Genomic DNA, 23,764 nt, shown 5'->3' on the forward strand with positions numbered 1-23,764 from the left:
AATATCAGGGACTAGCTAGTGGACAATGGACAGACAACGAGTATGAAAACAAGTCAGAGCAATTCAGAATATGCAGAGTTCTAGTTCTTGATCAACATTCAGAAAGCTAGGCTTCTCTGGCTCTTAGATTAGGTAAGGATCATATGTTCTCTGGCTCTTAAATTAGGTAAGGATCATATGTTGAGGAAAAGCCTTAGAATCCAGGCTTCTTGACGATGTCATTGAAATCCATGGTATAAAGATGTTATGAGTTCCAGTCTCTATCTTTTCATTTGGTAGTATGGTTTTAAGTTCAGACTAGCCAGTGTGGGCAGATAGAGCGGATGGGTCTCAACTCTCAACATGATTTTCTTCCATGCTAAATATGTTCACCTTTTGTGGTTAAACCACTCGTTTGAGCAAACTGATGCCACGGGATTAAGGATCCTATTGTGGTATTTGTAGGGGCGGCATCTGACATTTAAGTATCCAACTAATATTGGGCAAACTGTCATATTGTCCATGCCTCAGGAGTAGCCGGATGATAAAAAGATTCTGCTCTTTTGAAAAAAAAAAGATAAGAATATTCTGACTTTTTTTATTTTGGCGGTGAAAAGAGATACTGTATTTAACATTCTGTTTTTTTTTTGTTTTTTAGAAGTAATAAAAATATGGGACGAAGATGATAAGTTGGTGAGTGTTAAACAATTAATCATTCACCATTCTACTCCCTTCATTGTGTATATATGCTTCATTATTACTGATGCTTGACTGCTTACCAATTAAAAGGGTTAAAAAAAATGAAGAGCGAAATGGACAGCACTGTAAGCTACATTTAGGCATGAAAAAAATAGCATGAGCAAACTCTGTCAAAACTGAACAGAGGGAGAGTATATCGTTTCTGTTTCTATGGAATAATTTGACTACGGCGCCTTCTTTTTTCTCCTCCTTGCAGGTCTCGTTGCCGGGAACAAACACATCATCTATATATAATAAGCTGAGAAAATAGACATTTGGCCATCTTCAAAACCAGGTTTCGCTACAATGCCATCTTCAAAACGTGATTCGATAAAATGCCAACCTCAAGCCTACGCTACTCGCTGGATTGCCATTTTCTCATTTTTTTCTTATTTTCAAAAACTTTTTGCCTCTTTCTCGTGGTGATCAGACAAAAATGCCCCTATGGCCATTGGAAAATGCTCCATCAACCTTCCCGAGCTCATTAGGTAGGCGTAGGCGTTTGTCATCAGCCCGCCGCCGCAGCCGCACTCCGTCTTCTTCTCTGCATTGCAATAGCTCGATTAGTTCAAAGATGAGGACGGCAAGCAATAGCTCGATTAGTTCAAAGATGAGATTAGGAGTGGCGTGAGTGTGATGTGAATGTGATGTACCGTGTGGTCGCAGTTGACGAGCTGCTGCTCGCTGAGGTTGAGGAGGTTGCGGAGGTTGCCGCTGGCGAGGAAGTTGTCGCCCTCGACGGCGCCGGTGGTGCTAAAGGCCCAGCAGGAGGCGCATGTGCCCTGCATCTTGACGTCGGTCACGGCGCCCCTGTCGCGCCAAATCGAAGCTAGCAGGGAGGACGGCCACCTCCTCCGTGGCCGGCATCGGCCGCCTCGTCGTCGCCGTTGGCAGCGAGGCCCGTGAACCGCGCCTCGAACTCTTCCCGGATGAGGTCGGAGAAGGGGTGATGCTGTGGCGCGCAGTCGGGTCGAGCACTTGGTGTGCCGCGGTGCGGGTGAGGTTGGCGGCGAACACGCGCAGCCGCCACGCGTACTCCTCTGGTCCAGAGTACTCCCGCCAGTGCCGTCGCACGAACGCCGCGAACTGCGCCTCCGGGAGCAGCCCCGGTGGCCTTCCATCTAACTTGACGAAAATTCCCTCCAACTTGACCTCCACCAATGGCCCCAGGGGCATTTTCGTCCGATCACCATGAGGAAGAGGCAAAAGATTCCGGAAATAAAAGAAAATGAGAAAATGACAATCCAACGAGTAGCGTAGGCTTGAGATTGGCATTTTATCGAATCACGTTTTGAAGATGGCATAATAGCGAAACCTAGTTTTGAAGATGGTAAAATGTCCATTTTCTCATAAGCGTGTACTTGCACGGATAATTGGCTGGTCTTGGAAGCAAACTTGCAGACGGTCGGGTGAGGAAAACAAGGTCTGTGCATTGTTTTAATCTTGGACTGTCGCTGTACTGAATAATACTTGGTGCATCTTGATCAACAAACGGAAACCAGCGGGAACGCGTCGACGGTGCAAACAAGGGAGGAAATTCGAGGACCGCCTGGATTGGATTTGATCATCAGATTTGATCCAGATAGAAACAGCTTGTGATTATTCCAACAAGTACAAGTTTGCGCTGCGCCCGTACTCAGCTGTGTGTAATTGGAGATGGTCGTAGTGACTGACTGCTGATTCAGTAGATGTGTCAGACTATCAGCAGACAGCAGCCGACGTGTGCATGTGTGGAGTCTTTTTGCTATCCATCTCCGTACCGTATAAAACGAAAAAAAATCCAGGAAACCGTCCGTAATCGAGCAGTGCACACGTACTTGGCGCGGCAAGGCCAGCAGCAGCAGCAACGGCGCGCGAGCACGGGTCGTGCATTCGAGCCGCGCATTGCGTGCTGCTACGGGCTCGCGCCGCACGGGAGCAAACGCGTCTGCGCGGCAGCGAGAGCGAGCGAGCACTCTGCGCCCCCTCTCCGCTCCTCTCCGCGCGCGCGCGCGCGCGGTAGCTCGATCGCGTCGGTGCGCCGAGACTGGGTGTTGGGTGTACGAGTACGACTACGATCGTCGTAACTTGTTAGAAACCCATACGTCTGCGTGTGCGTGTGCGTGTGCGCGGTGTGCCGAGTTAACGTCGCGCGCGGGGAGGCCGCGAAACGGGTCGGCCGGCATGCAGGAGCGCGCGACCGATCGATGCACCGCGCGCCCGCGCGCGCCCACACCACCACTCCTCGCGTGGGTGAAAATTGGACGCGTGTTGCGTGCCAGCCCCAGATTGATACGGAATTCTCTGTGGGCATCGTATCGTGTACCGAGGCGCAGGACTATAGTTTCGGCTACAGGGCTATACTGTACTTTGGTCTTTCGCTTAGCGCACGCTAAACATACGCACGTTACTTACGGTTTTATGCTACGTACGGGACTACGGGTTCAAATTTTGCTGCTGTTGTTCGTTCTGAATAGTAAATGATTTAGAGCTGAACTGAACTGCTGAAGGATTTTTTTTTTCCGGGACTAGCCAGGGAGTTGTCGACAATTTTTGAGGTCCAAAACTTTTTTGACTACAGGATTTGTCATCAATGGTTATAGGGGGACAATCCACACTAGTACAAACCATAAATTTTAGTGTCCAAGCTGATTGAACAACAAGAAATTGGCTTACATGTAGAAGGGAAAAAATTTTCAAATTCAAAAGTAATATGTGCTCCTAAAAAAATTGCAAATCATAATTTTATACAATGTAACTACCCTATAACTATCATGTAATTACTCTGTAATTAGGGTATAAGTGTTATGTAACTACTCTATAATTAAGATGTAAGTGATATATAACTAGGGTGTAAGTGATATAAAATAAAAAAGAGTTATTGCTAATAAGAAGTTGCATGGCTTAGCTTAACATGTTCGATGACTGCCTTGCCCATGCGATTTTTTTTTATTCTGGCTTTATATGTTGCACGAATCCTAGAGCGCATCTAATGGCTAGAAAATCGAAAGTTTTCCCAACAAAAAACTGTCAACAGTTTTTTTTTAGCACAACCCTTTTTTTCCAGGCCTGGAGGGGAACTGGGGTACCTTAATCAGTACTAGTACCTCGATCGGTTTTACAAATAACGCCACATATATTTTTTTCATAAAAGTAAGAATATCAGTTGGTAAAGTTAATTTATGTTGTCCAACACATGTTAACAAATATCTATGCAATAAAACAACTATACCAAAATATAAATATAGTTCGGTTACACATATAGAGGACATAAATTAGATGAAAACAATATAGGTACGGGGATCCTAATAGCGTAATTTAACTAGTTAGATTCATTGTGGTGGAATCTGATTATTCAAGATCAAATTCTAGGTATGACATATGTGTTCATATTTACAGTTAATTATTTTCTTTGTAGGCGATATATCCGTTAACATATCGACATATACGATGATTTTATTAATCTATTTACGTCGGTACAGTCTTTAAATGTGCTTGTAACGGTAAAGTGTACATATTTATGTTCATATATATTGTGTTTCAGAAGAAGGGAACATCCATCCTTCCTTGTCCTTTTCAACGAGACAAACACGCACTGTTGTGTAAACTATTGATCGGTCGATCACGGTAAAATGTCAGCTCGTAGAATTTGGAGAAGTTAAGATTTTCAGTTTCTGATTTCTAGTTCATTCTTTTTGAATTCTACAACTGTATTCCCAGAATATATGTGACAATCCAAATTATTTGGGGAGCTAAAGATTTCGTGGAAAGCTATAGCGCTCCCCAACATTTGTAAAGAACCCAAGAAACCAGCTCGGCCGACCGATTAGTGCACGTATACTGGGCGCAGCAAGCCAGCAAGGCCATGCAAACGCGAGCACATCACCCGCGCGGAGGGAGCCCCGCCTGCGATCGCGTGCTACACAGCTACTGGCGCGCGCCGCACGGGGACCGAGCGCAAGCGCGCGTGTGGCAACGACTCAACGATAGCACCGTGTGCCTGCCTTCTGAGACCGCACCGAGACCGTACGTCTTGGTGGGCTCTCGGCGAGACGGCGACCGATGGGTTTCCTTAGGACTTTGGGTGGAGGACTGCGCCGATTGAGCTAGAGGGCTGGATGCCTCGTACGAAGCCCGCGTACGTGTGTGCCGCGCGCCCGGGCCGACGCGGCTGGGACACGGGTCCGGACTGGCAGGAGCGCGACCGATGCATGTGGGTGTGGCGCCAACCTTAGGATTGATTAGTTTCCGTTGATTCCACTCCAAAACTGAGCGCTTGGTGGCGCGTCGGCCCAGGATGATCCGGAACAACAAGTACGCGTGCAACTCTTTTGTTCCAAGGTCCAAGGTGCAGGGCCATACTCGCCAGTGGCTACTGTCTTCGATCTTTTGCTCATCGGAGCTAAACGTCTACATATTATATTTTTTACGAGATATTTAGTTATTATTCACTAACATCCATATAAATGTGGGAAATATTCGAATGACTTATATTATGAAGCGGGGGAGTATGTATTTAGGACAAGTATAATAATTGAGCTTGTTATTACAGCTAAAGCAGTACACGTCATCGATAGATTATCCCTTACAACAGTCAACAGGTGAGACTGTAGATTATTAAAAGCTCTTCATCTCGTTAATTAGTTCACCGGCCAGCCTCAGGCAGCAACATTTCTTTTTATCTTGGGCTAAGAGTTGATATTAAAACCAACATAATATCCATGTTTTCTCCCCCACTTTACCTCTCTTTCGCATTAGTATATTGGTCTTAGTTTTATATTATTTCAGATACATGTATGTTTTATTCTATGGTTCGAATTGTCATAGTTCGGTTTGAGCATGATTTAATGATGTTGTTTTGCGAACAGTTCACGCGTTATACCTAAAGCTTTGTTTTTGTCCAATATATCTACAATAGAATACGTTAACAAGAAAATTTATAGTTATATGAAGTATAAACTAGACCGATACAATTAATATAAAGATGGAAACTTACTATACACCCAATTTTTTATAAGATTCCATAGCCCATAGACCCAATTGAAACCTTTACACCTCTCGCATCTTCGAGTCCTTTTCAGCTAGATAAATACCCATCGGTATATCCACTCTGTCTTGTTTATACTTGTGGCATCAAACACTCTAGGACTGTCTATGCTTGCTATGCTTTTGGCTCTACCTTCTCCACCCACCCATAAGAACTAGCCGTGCACAAATATTGGCTACCTGCAGTTGTTCTTGCTACCCCCGGCTATCTGGCACCATTACCATTTCACTATATTATCCTACCTCCTTTTATAGTATGGACCTCCCGTTTCTAATCCTTATCGTATCAAGAATATTCATTGTACAATAGAACCTACAACCTCCTTCACCAATTCAAAATCTTGAAACAATTATGTATAACTTCAATCAAATATAGCTACGGTTGATAGATTTGGAACATAAACTTTTTTATCACTTGGCGACTTCATGCTTTCAACTCGAATTTCACGCCTCATCTGGTGATGTTGGAGTAGAACCTTTGCGCACATTCTAGTCAAAATTTTGATCAATTGTTTTCTCTTTATCGAGTGACAATGAATTCTTCGATAATTTTCTTATCATACCTCTTTAAGGCCTCCTTTGAAATGCAAGATACTAAAAAAATATAATAAGAAAAACGTAGTAATGAATTGTCATGCTCTTTTGAATATTGATGGATCTTAAAACACATAATATTTGAGCTAGTGCCTTTGGATGGTTCACAGGAAATAGATCACATGAATTTTATAGGAATCACTTGTAGAAGAGAGAGGAAGTAGAGAGAGAAAGGGAGAGCTGCATTGGACTTAGCAAAGGAAACAAAAACATGAGCTCTCTTATTTTCCTTAAGCCTTTTCCTTAAACCCAAATAACCATATAGAATTATACTCCCTCCATCTCAAATTGATCATCATATATGTTTATGTACCAAGACCAATGATAATTTAAATCACATCAATCAAGACACCATGTACACGTTCTCCCATAATACATGTATCGATTAGAACACCGTGTCAATTATACCCCTAGCATGCACACATATTCTCCCATTCTGCATTGATTGTATTCCGATGAAATCCGTGTCCATATAGTTATATGATGATCAATTTGAGAAATTTTAAATTTCATTACATGATAATTAATTTGGGAAGGAGGGAGTAATCCTTAGTAGTACTATTCTCCGAAATTTCCATGAAAATCCTCTAATCTAAAGAGGCCTAAACTCCTTTGTTGGAGTATGGGTGCAAAGTTTTAGTGCCCTAAAAAGGTAATTAACCAAATCACCCAATGTGGAGCATGAACCCTACTACCCCTACTACTGTACCTACGTGCGTGGATGACCTACGACTAGCTTGTTGTGTCATCTACCCTGTCCACAAATCTCTGGACGACTGGATCTCAGTACCAGCTTTCGCCCGCGGATATCCCCGCCGTCAGATCCCACCAACCCGTGGGCATATGGCCCCCCCTTTTGACGGCCACCGATCCATCCAAACGGCTTCGGCAACGGCAGCACAAACCAATCAATCAATCGATCGATCACTGGAAACGCCCCGAGTTTTCCCATGGGGCCCACCGCACATGGAGAGCCAGCTCTCCCCCACATGCCGTTTCTCGCGCTAAGTCATAACTTCCACGAGCTCAGCTCAGCTCAAGTTTTTCATTTTGCAGCTCATGTACACACACATCTCGTCGTCCAATTGATCAGCTACTAAAAGAAAAAAAAAAGAAGCCAATAAAATTAAATTGACCAACACAGCATCGGCTGGCTAGCCAGCCAACCAAACCAGGCGAGCCTAATCAGCACACCCAACCGACGCTAAGCATGATTGCGACCGGATTAATCAACTGCTTGGGTGATGCGAGATGAGCTAGCTTGTATAGCTAGCAAATGATCGACTTGATACGGCCGTGTTTCTTTTATCCCATCTTTTTTTTCTCAACTTCCAACGTACGTAATACTACCTTCGTCCCAAAACATAATAATATAGAATCAAACGAGATATATTTTCTGTACAATGTATCTGCACAGGAGTCCAGATATGTCTCATCTGATTTTAAATTATTACTCCATCCGTCCCAGAATATTATAAGTTTTAGAGTTAGACACGATATTAAGAAAGTAGGTACTCCATCCGTTCTCTAATGTAAGAGATTTTGACATTTTGCTTGCACTGTTTGATCATTCGTTTTATTCAAAAAATTTTAAAATTATTATTTATTTTATTTGTGACTTACTTTATTATTTATTACCCAAAGTACTTTAAGCACAACTTTTCGTTTTTTATATTTGCATAATTTTTTTAATAAGACGAGTGGTCAAACAGTGCAAGCAAAATATCAAAATCCCTTATATTAGGAGTTGCTTGCACTAAATATCAAAATCCCTTATATTAGGAGTTGTGATTGGATGATCAGTGGAGGTAGGTGGGAAAAGTAACTAGTGGAGGGTTGTGATTGGTTGGAAAAATAATGCTGATGGAGAAGTAGTTATATTTTCTGAGGGTTGAAAGTTGTTACTCCCTCCGTTTCACAATATAAGTCATTTTAGCATTTCTCACATTCATAGTGATGTTAATGACTGTCTACATTCATTAATATCAATATGAATATATGAAATGCTAGAATGACTTACATTGTGAAACGGAGAAAGTATATCTTAGGACGGAGGGAGTATTATATTTTGGGATGAGGGAGTTCGTAATAGGTGACGTTGTACGTGGTGGGAATATGGGATCGATCGATTATTCGATAGCGCTCGCACCGTGTTGCGATCGCTAGGTTTCGTGACACATGTGTGTACATGTTTATCACGAGTGATCATGGTAGACGGCGACTTCTCTAGAGATGCTAACCAATGACGTGGTGATTAACCCGTACGTGATGGCGAGCGTGGTCGATTCTCGATTGCGATGTATTTGGTCGCAGCCTGAACCGTAAACAAATGGCACCCTAAATGACACATCTCGAGAAACATATATTCCCTGCATCTGTACGTTTCACTGAATTCCCCGTTGCTATACCGGATTCGGTTCTTCTCGCCGAAGTAACCAGCATTCAAAACTTTCAACAAATCAATTAGCAACTATCATATGTGTCACGTCATCTGGCTGTGGTACTACTGCACGAGAGATGGAACTAACCGGAAGAAAACGAAATGAAATTATTGGTAGTATTAGGCTATTGTTAGCCACTCCCTCCACTTTATATTAGTATGTTGTTTCGATTTTTTTCTAATCAAAATCCTTTAGGTTTGATCAAATTTATAAAAAAAATTTAGTAGCATCTACTATATCAATTTAGTTTCATTAAATATAACGCTGAATATATTTCGATAATATATTTGTTTTGTATAAAAAATATTGCTATATCATTTACAAATTAATCAAATTTAAAGGAGTTTTACTAGAAAAAAAATCAAAATCACGTATAATATGAAAGGGAGATAGCAGTGGTTGTACATATATCAAGCTTATCAATTACTGATCCAATCAATAATGAGCGATGCGATGAATGATGCATTGTCATCTGGCATATGCATGTGGCTGGCCCACCGCCGCAAGCGGGCCCCACCCCGTCGCCTCGCCTCGCAACAAAACCGGAGCCACTCGAGCGAGTGAAAACGGACAAGAAAGCGGCGTCCTCGCATCGCTCTCGATCAGCTCAGCGTCGCGCCGCGCCACGCCACGCCACGCCACCCCACCACCCACCCCGGCTTTGAGGCCAATCCGGAGTCGCCGGGCAGCCACGCAGCAGGCGGGCATGAGCTTGACGGGGCATGGCGGCGGCGGCGGCGAGGGGACGGCGCCGGCGTTGGAGCTGCTGGATGAGTACTGGTTCTTTAGCAACACGCTGGGGAAGAACGGGAGGCATGGCGGCGGCGGCGGCGGCGGGGGTAGGCCGCCGATGCTGCCCAGGTCGCCGTCGACGGTGAGTGGTGGTGGTGGGCGGCCGGGGAAAGGTGTGGAGGCGGTGGGGACGTCGAGGCTGTTCGCGTCCGCGGGGCGGAGGCTCCTCCGGACGCCGTCGCTCCCGTCGCCGCGCGTCGGGATGGAGATCGCCAAGGAGGACGAGGAGGTCGTCGAGGAGGCCCCGGCGGCGGCGGGCGGTGGTGGCGATCAGGAAGCCGACGCGGAGGACGACGACCTGAACTGGAGCTCGATATACGAGGGCGTGCTCCGCACCAGGATCGCCGAGGAAGGTGTCAGGTCGGCGCTGCGGCGCGCGCCGTCGATGCCCGTCACGTCGTCCGCGACGGGGCGCGACGACGACGCCCGCCGCGAGGATACGGCGGCGGCCGCCACCGGGTCCACGACGCCGGGCATGTCCAGGCTCAGGCACGCCCACAGCACGCTGGAGAGACACTGCCGCTCGCACACGCCCACCACCAAGGTACGCACCGCCCACCCCCAAACGCCATTGACCGCCATGGATGATGATTGATCGAGTTTAACCCATTGATCCTTGCAGGCTGACCGGACGCCGAGAACGTCGGGCGGCGGCGACGGCGGCCATCGGAGGCAGCCACCGCGGCGAGAGCTGCGGTCGTTCAGCGCGAACCAGCAGCCGCTCGTCCGGCACCAGAGCCTGTTCCACGACAAGAAGTGGAAGAGCTCGAGCGACCTGGAGTCGATCGAGGTGCAGGGGTTCAGGGACCTGGGCTTCGTGTTCGACCAGGAGGAGCTCCGCGAGAGCCTCGCCGACGTCCTCCCTGGCCTCCGCGGCAAGCCCACCCCCACCGGCTCCGGCTCCGCCAGCGACAACGACGACGCAAACACAGCCACAACCGCCACCGGCAGCGACGCCGTCGCCGCCGTGCGGCGGCCGTACCTGTCGGAGGCATGGTACCACGTGCGGCGGCCGGCGCCCCGATCACCGGCGGCGGCGGCGATGAGGCTGCAGCAGGCGGACGCGAGGTCGGCGGCGGAGATGAAGGACCAGCTTCGGATGTGGGCGCAGGCCGTGGCGTGCAACGTCCGACAAGAGTGTTAAAATCGGATCGATACATGGCGTCGACCGGACCAGACACACGATCACACGAGTTTTTTTTTTTTTTACCGCGGAAACCAGAAGCACCAACTCGATGATACTACTACCATTTCAGTAGTTGAGTTTTGTTACTTTCGCCTGCAAATTCCATTCCAATCCAAGAGGGTGATACTCCATCTAGGTAGATGTTCAGTGCTCTTCCCACCTTTTGTTTTTCTTTATATATCCTCCTTTGGTTGATCTATGAATAATATGGCGGCAACCGCCCTATTCTTTTTGTTAATACCCAAATGAAAGGATTTACAATCTATAATGCTGAGAGGCTCCATTTGGAACTCATGAATTCTCGCACAAATTTTGTTTGGAACACCACTGCTTGTAACTATCCTAGTAACTAGTAAGGGTGGATGTTTCATTTCCTACGAAATTGTTGCAGAATTCAGAGGTTCCAAGGGAGCCAACGTGAGTAGTATATAATCTCGACAAAAAAAAGATAATTTTATATCAATGTTACTGCCAATATAGCAAAATTCTGAGGCCTTGGATCAGGCAACATAATGAAAATATTGCTGTTACTAACCACTGGTCAGGAGTTTTTGGCTGATATCATAGCAGGAGAGCAAGGCAATCTTGACCAAAAAGGGAATTTTATATCCATGTTACTGCCAATATAGCAAAATTCTGGGGCCTTGGATCAGGAAACGCAACGATTCAAGTGAAAATGTTGCTATTCCTAACCATTGTTCAGGAGTTTTTGGCTGATACTAGCATAGCAGGAGAGCAAGGCGACGCATACCTCTGGTTGTCCGGCCAATCCCCATGTGCCGGTTTCTGGCTACCAGCAGGCAAGTCCAAAAACAATGTTTGGAATCTGGACAGTTCGGCGCCGATAACACGAGAGATCCAATGACAAACAGCATACAGTACGCATCATCAGATGTCAGATATGAATATGATCAAGCAAACTCGAATCGGCACCGATTGCGGCCGACTCGCCGTATTTTTGTGCCATGTTAAGCACCAGCTGCAGCAGCAGAACGTAACATGGACTCATCGAGATACGAGCCATTTAATTGAACGGGAGAAACTGACAATTAAGATCGGTTCAGCCAAACAAGGACGTTGTAATAGACTCGTTTAAAGATTAGTTAGTATGACCTGTTTAACACAGATTCATTGAATGCTGACAATATTTCATAAATATGAGTGGTAAACATTTGATGAATTCCACGCTTCACGCAAAATCTGACCAATTCCAGCGATCAGTCGAGGAGACTCTATCTGATGAAGCTGCACGTGCACTCCATACCGGATGGCAAATCCCAAAACCGACGGTAAGGGGTAATCACTAATCAGCTACAAGTGTCTCAAAATCTTGAAAGGTTCCACATACTGGAACAAGCTATACATGGGCCAAATGTGCTGTCAGCCATGATACCATAAACAAGCTGCCAGCATTTTGCCCCTGTCTACAAAAGATGGCCTACAATTCCTAAAGCAAATATAAGAACCTGAAAGTTTGCCCTGCCATGCAGTTTTTGGTGCTAGTAGTTTAAATATAGATACTGTCAACAGCACCATTTGATCCAGTTCAGTAAGTTCAAATTACTGAACGGGTAAGCTAGCACCGCCAGCAGATCTTCTCAAGACCGCACCTTGCAGAAGATAAGAAGCCTTGTTCCGAACCTGGATGAAACAAAATGGTCCGGTATAACCAAGATGGAGAAATGGGTAAAAACCAACTGAAAGAATGCAATGTTTTAGTACCTTTGAGGCATATAATCTCCAGTCTGTGCATCCTATTTGGGTTGAACAATTCCGCAGATAATTACGCCAAGAATTAATGATCGCATGCTTATCTCTAAAGGCATCACTTGAGAAGAGTAAGTTATCCATCAAAACTAGGTATACGTACAGACTGAAAAAGTTGCAATCTTTATCCTTCACATTTATGGACATGACTGACTTCAAGATCTTCTCAACATTTGCCACCTGAATACGCAGAACACACAAAAATTTATGGGCTAGCACAACCATACCAAAAGGTATATTGAAGAGACATGCTCATCAATCATGCTTACCTTAAGGCCAAAGCTAACTTTGAGGAATTGTAGGGCCAGCTGGCTCCTTAAGAATTTGCTACGGTAATCAGTCCCAGTGATACAGTCAACAATCCTTAAACAATTCAGGTCCATTGTGACTCTGCAATGTTATGAAGTTGATTTCAGATGGGCAAATATCGTAAGCAAAAGCCATGTGAGCTATTCTTTAACAAAATACCATGAGTTACTGTACACGAAACATTGCAAGAGATGGAATAGAATTGTACAGAAGCTAAAGTCCTCAACGTAGAGCAAACGGCATAACAAGGTTCATCGCCGACATATCTTGTTGAGAAAGCATTATTGCATCCTAGTCAATATCTAACTAATGTATTCACCCATAAATTACTCGAGCACTTGTTCAATTGGGCATCAGTATACCATGAAATGGTAAATGGTTACAAATCACCAATACAGATCTCGTCTTAAAAATAAGACGTTTTGAAAAAATTTACCTCTGGGAAATGGACTGAGCCACTATTAGACAGCTACTTTCCCATTCACTTGAATTGAAGTACAAGATAAGTGAACTCAGACAGTCTCCCAAAATAAGCAGCAGGCCCTCAAGTTGTCGGTCCAAAAATAAGGAAATAACAATAACAAGGAGTTCTTCTGCCTCGGAAGATGAGAATATGGAATGCACATTTCTGTAAATCAAATAAATATTCAAATAGAATTAACTTGGTACAAAAAGAATAGCAGAATTACTGAAACACTGGTTAATATCATAATATTTATTGTTTTAGAAGGATTAAATGAATACAGAGATTTACATTCACCATACAAAAAGACATCGCTATCACAAATAGTGGAACAACAAAGCCACACTGGAAGCCTGAACATCAGAACAGGACAGAATCATGAAACTAAAATGTCCCTTAAGTAGCAGTAGAACAATTCTAGAATGTTATCATCGCAAAATATAGTGACCGCAGATTTGGGCAGAATTTTGCATCATACTGGGATAACATCAGTATTACAGACAGAGCTAGAAACATCCAGTCCTAATATAATATAACTATGAGCTATCATCTATATAAGCAATAACACACAAATTTATACTGATTATTTTGTTTTAGCCAAAACTTGAGAGATTACAACACAAAATAACTCTGTTGAAACTAACAAGCAAATATGAAGTTACAGAGATCAGTTGATGTTAAATTGTTAGTGTGTAATAGTGTCTTTTGTTTTAGACTTTGTGAATGACAGAAAAGTAGAAACACCTAAGGCAATGTAATCTCTGTATAATAGCTTCAGAAGCTTCCACTTACCTGATTTTGCAGCAAGCAGATGTAATTTTTAACCATTCAATGATGTTTTGAGGTGGGCCATCATCTGAAGTATCAAATAATAAATAGGAAAAGCTTAATTTTCAGAATGTCCAAACTACTGGGTACTAATTCAGAAATAACGAAATAAACATGAATTTTTCATGAATGCTCATAATCACGAGGCTGAAAATTAGTGAATTAAAAATTGAGTAAACTGTAAATAAAGGAAGAACAATTTGGATGGAACCAACCTGCAATCACACTTTCAGAGGTGGAAACTTCAGTGCAATTATCAAATATATATCCATAGTTGAGTATGGCACTCTTTAGAACAGAGTAGCTTGGAAAGTGTCCAATGTCAACTGAGAGTTTGTCAGCCTGTAACGAATAAAAATTTACATGCAGAATCTTCAAAGTATAACACAAACCATACATTTGCTTATAAATACGTTACCTCATTTAGGGAAAGAACACTGTCCCAAAAGTCAGATGCAGCAACTCGAAACTTCTTATTACACGAGTACAACACTGGTAGCTAGTGGTGTTAAGCATACAGTACAGTTTAATCAAACAATAATAACTGGAAAAACACACATATATCAATTCTTACATTTGGTTAGTGCCCAAGATGCTATAGAATCTTCAACAGAGCCATGCAAGAGGACCAACTTCAAAAGCCATCCATCCACCAACAAGCCTTCTAGAAACCCTTCTCCTACACAAATAGCAATAGAGAAATGTTGAAGTGACTGATAAAAGAATATTATGCCATAGTGGTACAGTCGAGAAGAAGAAAAGCTCAAGTAGAAACAAAGACAAGTCAAATAATATCATCTTTTTTTGCAAGTCAGATACTTAGACACTCGTAACAGAACTAACCTTGTTCAATGTTTAGATCAAAACCTAAATGCTCATTTGCACAGAATGATTTCAGAAGTTGACAATTTTCAACTCCTGTGACAGTAAGAACAGAAGGGGATTTCTGCAGGCACAGTACATAAGGATATTTAGTTTTAAAAAATAGAAAAAATCACTTAGCTGTCGCACTCAACATTAACTGAATAAATGTAGGGCCATTTAACCTGGCAACCAAAAACTCTCTGACCCCATTGGGGCACATCATCACCAGCATCCAACTCTTTCGACTGTAAATTCAATAATATCTTAGAGACAGGAATATACATAGAAAATGTAAAAGTTTTATGAACAGATGTTTGTTTGAAAACTACCTGCTCCTCATACTCCTCAACAAATTTGCGAAACTTAATCTCCTTCTCCTTCACTTTCTTGTCTTCATCATCTGAATTATATCCTTTGGATCCATGCTTGGACTCAATACCATAAGCTTTAAGGTCATCCTTACCACTTGCAAAGAAATCCTCTAAAAGATCGTCCAACCCAATAACCTTCTTCCTGAAAAGAAAATGGGCAGTGGTAAATTAAATATGTCTCTAAAATGGTCGTACTACCTACACCAAACTGTTATTAACACATTTACACACCTTGAGGGCAAACGATTCCAATGGTAACTAACAATATATATCATCACTACACATCTTGTCAGCTAACCAGTGACCACTCATCAAACGAATCTTCTGCAAACACCACGGATTCATCGACTGAGTGCTACTGCTACTACTTCAATCCTACTACCAAACATAAACCAGCCAAAGCAACGACATTGCAGTTTCACTTTATCCCCTAAAACCCTAGAAAAATCAGAAGAAGGGAACCCCCGCAACCAGCGAAATCACACCCACCCCGATTACTCGAGACCCGACCATACGCGCCAGAAATATAATTGCCCAAAAATGGAACTCAAAACCTGACATCCACTCCAACCCCTCAAATCAATCGGCACCCAAAAAAAAAGAAAGCGGAGTAGAATGGGGACGGATTGCCACCTCTTGGCGGGGCGCGCCTTAGGGAGGAGCGGATCCTCCTTCTCGAAGTCGAGGGGCTCGTCCAGCAGCATCTCTCCCCCCGGCGAGCTCGCGCGAAGGCGGGGAGGATTTGTGGCTCCGGGGTGCCTCGCAGTCGCAGCAAACCTTGGCGACGCCGGCCGAGAGGTGGAAAAGGATGAAGCGGAGGCGCCGTGCTCGCCAATTTTTCTCCCGTTTTGTAACTGCTCGCAGCGAGCCCACTGAGCCCATTCTAGGGACAGGCCCAATAGGCAATTGGTGTGTATTTTTATTTAGAAAAAAGTCCACTTTAACTCCCTTAAAATGTAACCATAAAATCGGGATGGAAGACTCAAATTATTAAAACCGGTACAGATTGACTTCTATAACAGTATTGTAGACGGTATTTGATGACGTGGCAACAATGCTTAGGTAGGGTAGTTAGGAAATATTTAGCTGACAACAATGCTCGAGCTTCAACCGTTCAGAAGGAGCACAGGGATGGTCATGCCCGGCAGTGGCAGCAGTCCAGTAGAATGGGATCGGCGGCGCCCAATGCTGCTGAGCTCCCTCGTTTCTGCCGCCATAGCCCAAGAAGACATGAATGGAACTGGAGCATTGTCGCTGGCACCGCTCTAAGCTCACGTGTCCTTGCACGTTCCGTGTCCTCATTGATGCAAAACACGATGCTCTGAAAAAATTGCTTAACTTTAATGCAGGTCTAAAACTACTGGTTTAAAGGCGTGCCGGTTGGTGTGATCCTGCAATTAATAAGATAGACAATAGCAAAAATTAGTAAATGATAGCCAATCAGCCGATAGGCCGATGTTGTATCGCGTAAACTATTGTACAAATGAATTGGCTATAAATATGAAGGATACTTGTTCATAAGCTAGATCTAGATTACATATAATTATAAATAACTTTTTCTTAGAAAAATCAATAATATATGTCAAACACAATTTATATAGCATAAAATTAATAAAGTTAAAGTCAATCATAGAATAATTTTATAACTGAAATAACTAGTCGATGAACATATGTTTGTGGATTAGACCTAAATTACTTGCAATCGGCGGTAGAGGTAATTATCATGCAATTACTAATTCGATCTTTGCCTTAAATACGAGCAATCGAGATAGATCGGACCTAACCGAGACAATATTAGTTGCTTGTACTCAAGAGGAAATAAATTAATATATGAATTTATATCATAGCTGATGAAGTAACTTAGGTTCTTAGAGATAACATATCAGCTAGAACTCTGATACAACAGATATCATGTTTCCAGTTAAATATACTAAACAAGTCTTAATCCCAACATATCGGACTTAACTGATATGTTGCGGGACCAATTACAAGCTTAATAGATTTGAATGTTTGATAGTCTTAGATAAGATGATAGATATAATATATTAAGCAAAGACAGTAAATCAGAATAGTTATATCAGGTAAGACCGAATGAAACCCCGGTGACCCTATCGACAATCAAAGAGCAAATTAGTTCTTACAATTTCAAGTACAACTTAGTAGGTCAAAACTAACTGATGCAGCACCAAGCTGTGATAGAAATCGTAAGATCTAAAAAAACCTTACAAGAGTAATTTAGACAATAGAAGGTGGCCCTGAGTTGAACTACCTGATATGGGTAAATAACATTGTTTAATTTAGATTGAACAATGTATATGATAAATTAGCGCTTGTATCGACTGATTTAGAGTATCGAACTTAATCGATGGAAGCCCTAGCCTCGCCGATACAAGCAAACTATTGACGGAACTCACCTCTTGTCGGAGATCGGACTAAGCCGATACAGTTCAACTCGAATATAAGAACTCGTTGAGATGAAAACCTTGTAAACTAGGGTAGGAATGCGCCGAAAAGTGATTATTGAACTGTTGTTTTTTACAAAGACTCTGTATGTATATATTTATACCATAAGTAAATACTAGTTATTATCGGATATAACTCAAATTTTCCTAAGGATAAAGTAAAAAATTTACAAGCCCAATCGAACTATAAAACAAACTTTCCTAAAACATAAAAGGAAATAACTAACTCAATCTATTTAATAAATAAGTTAAGATGTTGTATCCTTATCGAGAACTCGACCTCCCCTTGGTAACGTCACCAAATCTTCCCATACCGAGTCCGACAAGGGGTCGATTCCTGGTTATCGTCCATGTCCTATCGGCAACTTTCATAACTCTGCCGCCGATACGCTTTAGCTGATGCAATCTTCTAACTTTGGATCCCAAAATCACGCCATCAATACCGCTCTGCGCTTTCTCCTTACTCAATAGAATATGCCAAATTTTACCGTTAGTAGTCCTCTATCCTCCCTTTTCACCGCGACCTCTTTCTCCCTTCCTCCACTGCACTACCGCTGTGTCAATTTAGCCCTTGAAGCCGGTGGCTTCCATCCTGGCAATAGCAACCAGGGCAGAGAGGCGTCCGATGACGGTGCTCCCCTCCCTACATGTGCCGCCGCCTTTCCTCGACCTCGCTGCCATAGTTCGCCGATAAGACAAGCGGCTGCACCCGAGATGTTTATGGTTTGTTTTCATTTTCAGCAAAATTTGGTCGCAATTTGCATTAAATACTTTTAGAAGTTACTTTATACAGATGTTTGTGATTTGCAATCGTTTTCAGCAAAAACTTATTCTAATTTGCATTAAATAATAAAAAAAACTTCATACAGATGTTTATGATTTGCATTTATTTTCAGCAAAAAAATGCATTTAACAATATTATGATTTGCATTTATTTTCAGCAAAAATTGCATTTAACAATATTCTTTCCTCGACCTCGCTGCCATAGTTCGCCGAAGAGGCAAGCAGCTACACCCGAGATGTTTATGGTTTGTTTTCATTTTCAGCAAAATTTGGTCGCAATTTGCATTAAATACTTTTAGAAGTTACTTTATACAGATGTTTGTGATTTGCAATCGTTTTCAGCAAAAACTTATTTTAATTTGCATTAAATAATAAAAAAAACTTCATACAGATGTTTATGATTTGCATTTATTTTCAGCAAAAAAAATGTATTTAACAATATTATGATTTGCATTTATTTTCAGCAAAAATTGGTCCCGGCGGGGCTCGAACCCGCGACCTTCGGCTCATAAGACCAACGCTCTAACCAACTGAGCTACGGGACCCTGGTTGAATTATTTTTTCTTATAATTTATATGTACTGTCCTGAGAAATTTTTGGAGAACCCTTTTCTACGTTCTAACATGGCACTCTGTATAGAGATACTGGTTTTATTGGACCAGCAATAACAAAAGTTGAGAGAAAAACGATGGAGGCAAACAAGCCAAAACCAATGTATATGTAGGCGTACGCAAAACCAACGGGCACACTGAAATACTGAATGACAACACCATCACCCACACCCCAACGTACATCAGCTCATGAGCTTCACTGAAAATTCGCCAGCAACGACGACAGGGCCGAATTGTTGGACCGGACTCCTTTTCTCCAGGAGTCCAGGTGGGGATCCAAGAATTAACAGCACATTCTGTCCGGCAAATTAAAACAGAGCAGATGATCAAATCCAACCAAAGCAACAAAATTTCCATACGGGGCCCCTTAATTCGGTCCTTCGCTTGCATGCTGCCTCTTAACCATCGATGCCGACCGTCCGCAAGTCGCTCCCCATGTGTGCACTGCACGCATGTATGCATCCTGCAGGCTCCAGCCTACAGCTCGATCGATCGATCCCCATCGATGGCCGCTTCATTCTTCGCCAGCGCCGCGCCTATGTGTACAGATAAAGACCCGACGCCAGCCTACGCGCCACATGCGAGATGCACACACGCACACACCGTACGCCAGCGACCGACGACGACGTACGTAGGTAGCCACATATGCGTACGAAACACACGGTAGCTAGGTAGGTGAGCGCTCGCCATCGTCGGCGCGCACCCTGCACTCTGCATCACGCTGCATCGATCATCCGGGCCCTGACGACGTGCGGCGCGCCGCGCATCACGCGCGCTTCCTCGTCATCGTCGTCGTCCTCCAGCTGCATGCATGCCACATTGCCAGTTTGCCACAGACGCGCACATTGACTGAGACCTGTGGCGGAGTTAGAAAAACTTTTGAAACGGGGCAAATTTCACTATAGCTACATTTGCTATAGAAATTTCCTGATCAGTTTATTCAAAAGTATTAGTAATATTTAATGGAATTTTCACCGGTGAGCCGGGGCGATTGTCTGGGCTAGCCGGACGATAGCTCCATCCCTATTGAGACGTGTACACCCCGCGGAACGCGCAATAGGCGAACTACACCACCCTGCTCTTGGCCGCTTTTGCACGACCAACACATTTATTCAGTCTCGTATAATTAGAGATTGACTGAAGAGATGAATCGAGAATAAAGCACTGTATTTTGCATTGGCTGTCACATGCTGCTGCGGACATCATTACCTCGAATACACACAACAATCCTCCAACGGTCATTCAAGAACCGATAACAAGAGCTCGTGCGCGACAATTGAATTTAGAGACGAGCTCGCTCCTATGTTCTTCTTTGTATGAATTCGAGAATAGATTGTTACCTAATGATTATATTGTGCTTAGAAATAATGGAGGAGACAAGAAGACACTTGGAGAAGGACTTAGAGCCATGGAGGATCATCAAGGACGTCTAAGTCAAGGTGGAGGCCCAAACCAAGTCGACGTCGAGTGCAATTCGGAGTCCAGGACTAGTCTGCACTAAAACGGACGCTCAGGTCGCATACATGCTCGGATTGGGGCGTTCTTTATATGGATGGAAAGCTAAGAAGATAACCTTTCCAATGGTTTTGGTCCCACGTCCAAATTCTCTCCGGGTCAATGGGAATTGACCGAACAAGTTGACGTCCAGAATCTGTCCTGGTGCTGCGTCACCGTATTTGGGCCTTTGGCCCGTGTATCGTGTTGGAACCCATTAGGGTTGCGTCGAGAGGGGATTGCACGACCCTAAACTCTATATATCAGTACCCGCCGCCATCTTTAGGTTTTTGGGTTTTGCTTAGATTATTCTGTCGAGAACAGTTTCGTCGCTAGATCGGTTTGTAAGACCCCAACTCGTGAGCTTAATCATTCATCTGCAATTTTGGTTGTTTTCTATCTCGTTCTTGTTTGTGTTCTTCGATTGGCAAACAGGGATTAGCCTTCTCAGCGAGGTCATCCGCGTTTCGACACGGGTGATAACCAGAGGAGACGTGGTGCTACGATTGCGAGGCTCAAGAGCGTGCGCATTCAAGAAGCTGGATCGATTTTTGTTACGACTCCGCCCAAATCGTTGTTTATCAGAACCTTTTGAAAGATCGGAAACCCTAGTGCACATCACATGCCAAGGACCAGACGACCTTAGGGCATCTCCAACAGTCTCTCCAGCCAAATTTTGGCCATTCAAGCACAAAAAAGAGATCCAACAGACTGACCAACCGGATGGCCAAACTCGCTCGCTGGCTAGCTAGATTTGGCCAGCCAAAACACCTCGCGGCGGCGGCCTCTAGATCTGGCAACCCGAGGGGAGCTCAACGGCGCTCAGCTGCGGGGAGTGGTCGGCGGGGAGAGGGGGACCACCTCGGCAGCGTCGGCGTTGGTGAACCGCCGTCCGCCTCCCAGCGCCGCCTCCCACTTCCCCGCGCCGCCTTCTGCCTTCCACCTCCCGCGTCGCTGCACCACCATGCGCCATGCGTCGGCCGTCGTCGGCAACAATGTGATCGACGGGAAGGAAGGAAAGGGGAAAAGAAGGAAACATAAGGAAGAATGGGAGAGAGAGGAAGAAGAGTAGAGGCTGACATGTGGGTCCGTTGTTATTTTGGAGAGCATTGATCTGTTGGAGTGAGTATCTAGTTTGACTAGCTAAATCAGATGGGGAGTTAGCTATATGAGTGTTTGGAGAGTCTGATTTGAAAATGCTATTGAAGATGTTGTTATGCGCACGTTGGGAGGGAACGAAATTTAAGAACGACTTCGCTACCAAACTAGCTACTCCCTCTATTAAAAAAAAATCAACTTCTAGCTATGCAAGGAAATGTGTAATTGCTCATTAGTTGCCACGACCCAAACTCGGAAAAAAAAAGATTGACTTGCCAAACATTTTACATGCGTTTATTGTACCATAGCTTGAACTGGCCGGTATGGGTTTGAGAGAGAAAAAAAGTACTAATTATGTACTCAGGTTTGGAAGTAGAGTCTACGTATTGATCTACGTGGTCCTGCTGATCTGTACTTTGGGTCTAGTGGAGTCAAGACGACATGTTCGTCATTAAGTACGAGATGGATCGGAACGCATCACTGATGACGAAACGAATGGACTAGTAGTACATAATTACGCACATGTGACACACACCACACATACTGTACATGGATATCACCGAGGCAAGCCGAGCGAAGACGAGTAGACGACGAGGAGTTTTCAACTGATGATGATGGCAGTGACGATTGCTAACACCCTGGTGCTCGGTGGCAACAGTTTTGCTGACCTTGCATATGTAGTACAACTAGGCAATTCCATTTGTTTTTGAACCAAGTAGCACCTGACCATCGTAGTATCGACTTGTACAATTGAATCTCACATTCTTTTTTTTTTAAAAAAAAGAAAGAAAATGCATACATATTCAACCCAAATACAAAACCTGTGTGATAATGTCCATCAATCTAGCAAATCATTCTCACAACGTGATATCTTTTTCTTTAATGACTTTCCGTGTTTTCAACGTTTAATGGCCGGATTTCCAGATAATAGCATATATTCCAAAAAAAATTTCCAATGAAGCAGATCGAGCAGAAATTAAGGAGTAAACAAATGATTTCCATGTTTTATGTGCATTGGTGCATACCAAGACAAGGAGGCTGACCTAACCAAGTTAACCATCCGTGGCTCCATATCTGAGCGGTCGCTTCGGTCCACGACGCGTTCACACCTCGACAAGTAGACCACCGCCCTGATCACTCGCCGCCCCGCGCGCGCGCGATCGATCCCCTCCTCGCTCCCAAATGCAAGGAGCAAGGTCGGCGGCGGCGATGGCGGCGGCGGCGGCCGACGAGGAGAGGGAGGTGCGGAGGGCGGTGGAGGAGAAGCCGGTTGTGGTGGTGGGGCGGCGCGGGTGCTGCATGGCGCACGTCGCGCGGCGCCTGCTGCTGGGGCAGGGCGCGAACCCGGCGGTGCTCGAGGTCGGCGACGACGCCGACCCGGCGGCGCTCGTCGACGCCGCGCTGCAGGCCCGCCGGCGCAAGGACGGCGGCGACAAGGCTGCGGCGGGCGACGGAGGCGGCGGAGCGGCGGTGGCATTCCCGGCGGTGTTCATCGGCGGGAGGCTGGTGGGCGGGCTCGATCGGCTCATGGCCATGCACATGGCCGGCGAGCTCGTGCCGGTCTTGAAGCAGGCAGGAGCCCTGTGGCTCTGAGTTGATCTTCGTCATTAGCGATGAGAGAGAGAGAGTCATTAGGCTTAAAACATATGCATGTCCCTTTTGATCTTTTTTAACTGTAGATTTGTTTGTGCTTCGTTCTCGATACAATTCTATCTTTAATTGCGTCGATCATATGGAAACTTCGAAACTTCAGAGAAACAGAGTTGATCAATCAAGAGATGTTCACAAGGTCATCATGAATTTGATTGGATTAGATCAGTCCCAGATCGTACTTTGGTTTATCCCTACCATGCCACAGGATATAAGAACGTATTTTCCATGTTGATGTTGATCTATGCAACTCTGATCGGCACATCAAAATGTGTTTACATGGATGTTTCATTCACCAGTCTAGGTCGT

At 44.3% G+C, this 23,764-nt stretch overlaps 3 protein-coding genes, 1 non-coding gene and 1 pseudogene across 4 annotated transcripts; 2 read left to right on the forward strand and 3 right to left on the reverse strand.

Moving 5' to 3' along the window:
• Window positions 1-977: 977 nt before the first annotated feature.
• On the reverse strand, window positions 978-1,893 carry LOC4326372 (cysteine protease RD19A-like; annotated as a pseudogene).
• A 7,452-nt stretch (window positions 1,894-9,345) lies between these two features.
• On the forward strand, window positions 9,346-11,049 carry LOC4327688 (uncharacterized). The gene is made up of 2 exons (XM_015772338.3): window positions 9,346-10,113; window positions 10,192-11,049. The coding sequence occupies exons 1-2, from the start codon at window positions 9,484-9,486 to the stop codon at window positions 10,711-10,713; spliced, it is 1,152 nt and encodes a 383-aa protein (XP_015627824.1). The 5' UTR covers window positions 9,346-9,483; the 3' UTR covers window positions 10,714-11,049.
• A 765-nt stretch (window positions 11,050-11,814) lies between these two features.
• LOC4327689 (uncharacterized) lies at window positions 11,815-16,178 on the reverse strand. The gene is made up of 12 exons (XM_015771598.3): window positions 15,991-16,178; window positions 15,316-15,499; window positions 15,169-15,231; window positions 14,966-15,068; window positions 14,697-14,801; window positions 14,541-14,614; window positions 14,338-14,464; window positions 14,087-14,150; window positions 13,268-13,459; window positions 12,792-12,912; window positions 12,478-12,702; window positions 11,815-12,396 (listed from the first exon to the last, which is right to left on the reverse strand). The coding sequence occupies exons 1-12, from the start codon at window positions 16,059-16,061 to the stop codon at window positions 12,316-12,318; spliced, it is 1,410 nt and encodes a 469-aa protein (XP_015627084.1). The 5' UTR covers window positions 16,062-16,178; the 3' UTR covers window positions 11,815-12,315.
• A 2,895-nt stretch (window positions 16,179-19,073) lies between these two features.
• TRNAI-UAU (transfer RNA isoleucine (anticodon UAU)) lies at window positions 19,074-19,147 on the reverse strand. The gene has a single exon. It is a non-coding gene; the product is annotated as a tRNA-Ile (tRNA).
• Window positions 19,148-22,700: 3,553 nt separating this feature from the next.
• LOC4327691 (monothiol glutaredoxin-S3-like) lies at window positions 22,701-23,598 on the forward strand. The gene has a single exon (NM_001409237.1). It carries the CDS (start codon window positions 22,988-22,990, stop codon window positions 23,396-23,398), a length of 411 nt encoding a protein of 136 aa, NP_001396166.1. The 5' UTR covers window positions 22,701-22,987; the 3' UTR covers window positions 23,399-23,598.
• Window positions 23,599-23,764: the final 166 nt, after the last annotated feature.

This window comes from Oryza sativa, chromosome 1 (assembly GCF_034140825.1).
Source record: "Oryza sativa Japonica Group chromosome 1, ASM3414082v1".
Classification (NCBI taxonomy): domain Eukaryota; kingdom Viridiplantae; phylum Streptophyta; class Magnoliopsida; order Poales; family Poaceae; genus Oryza; species Oryza sativa.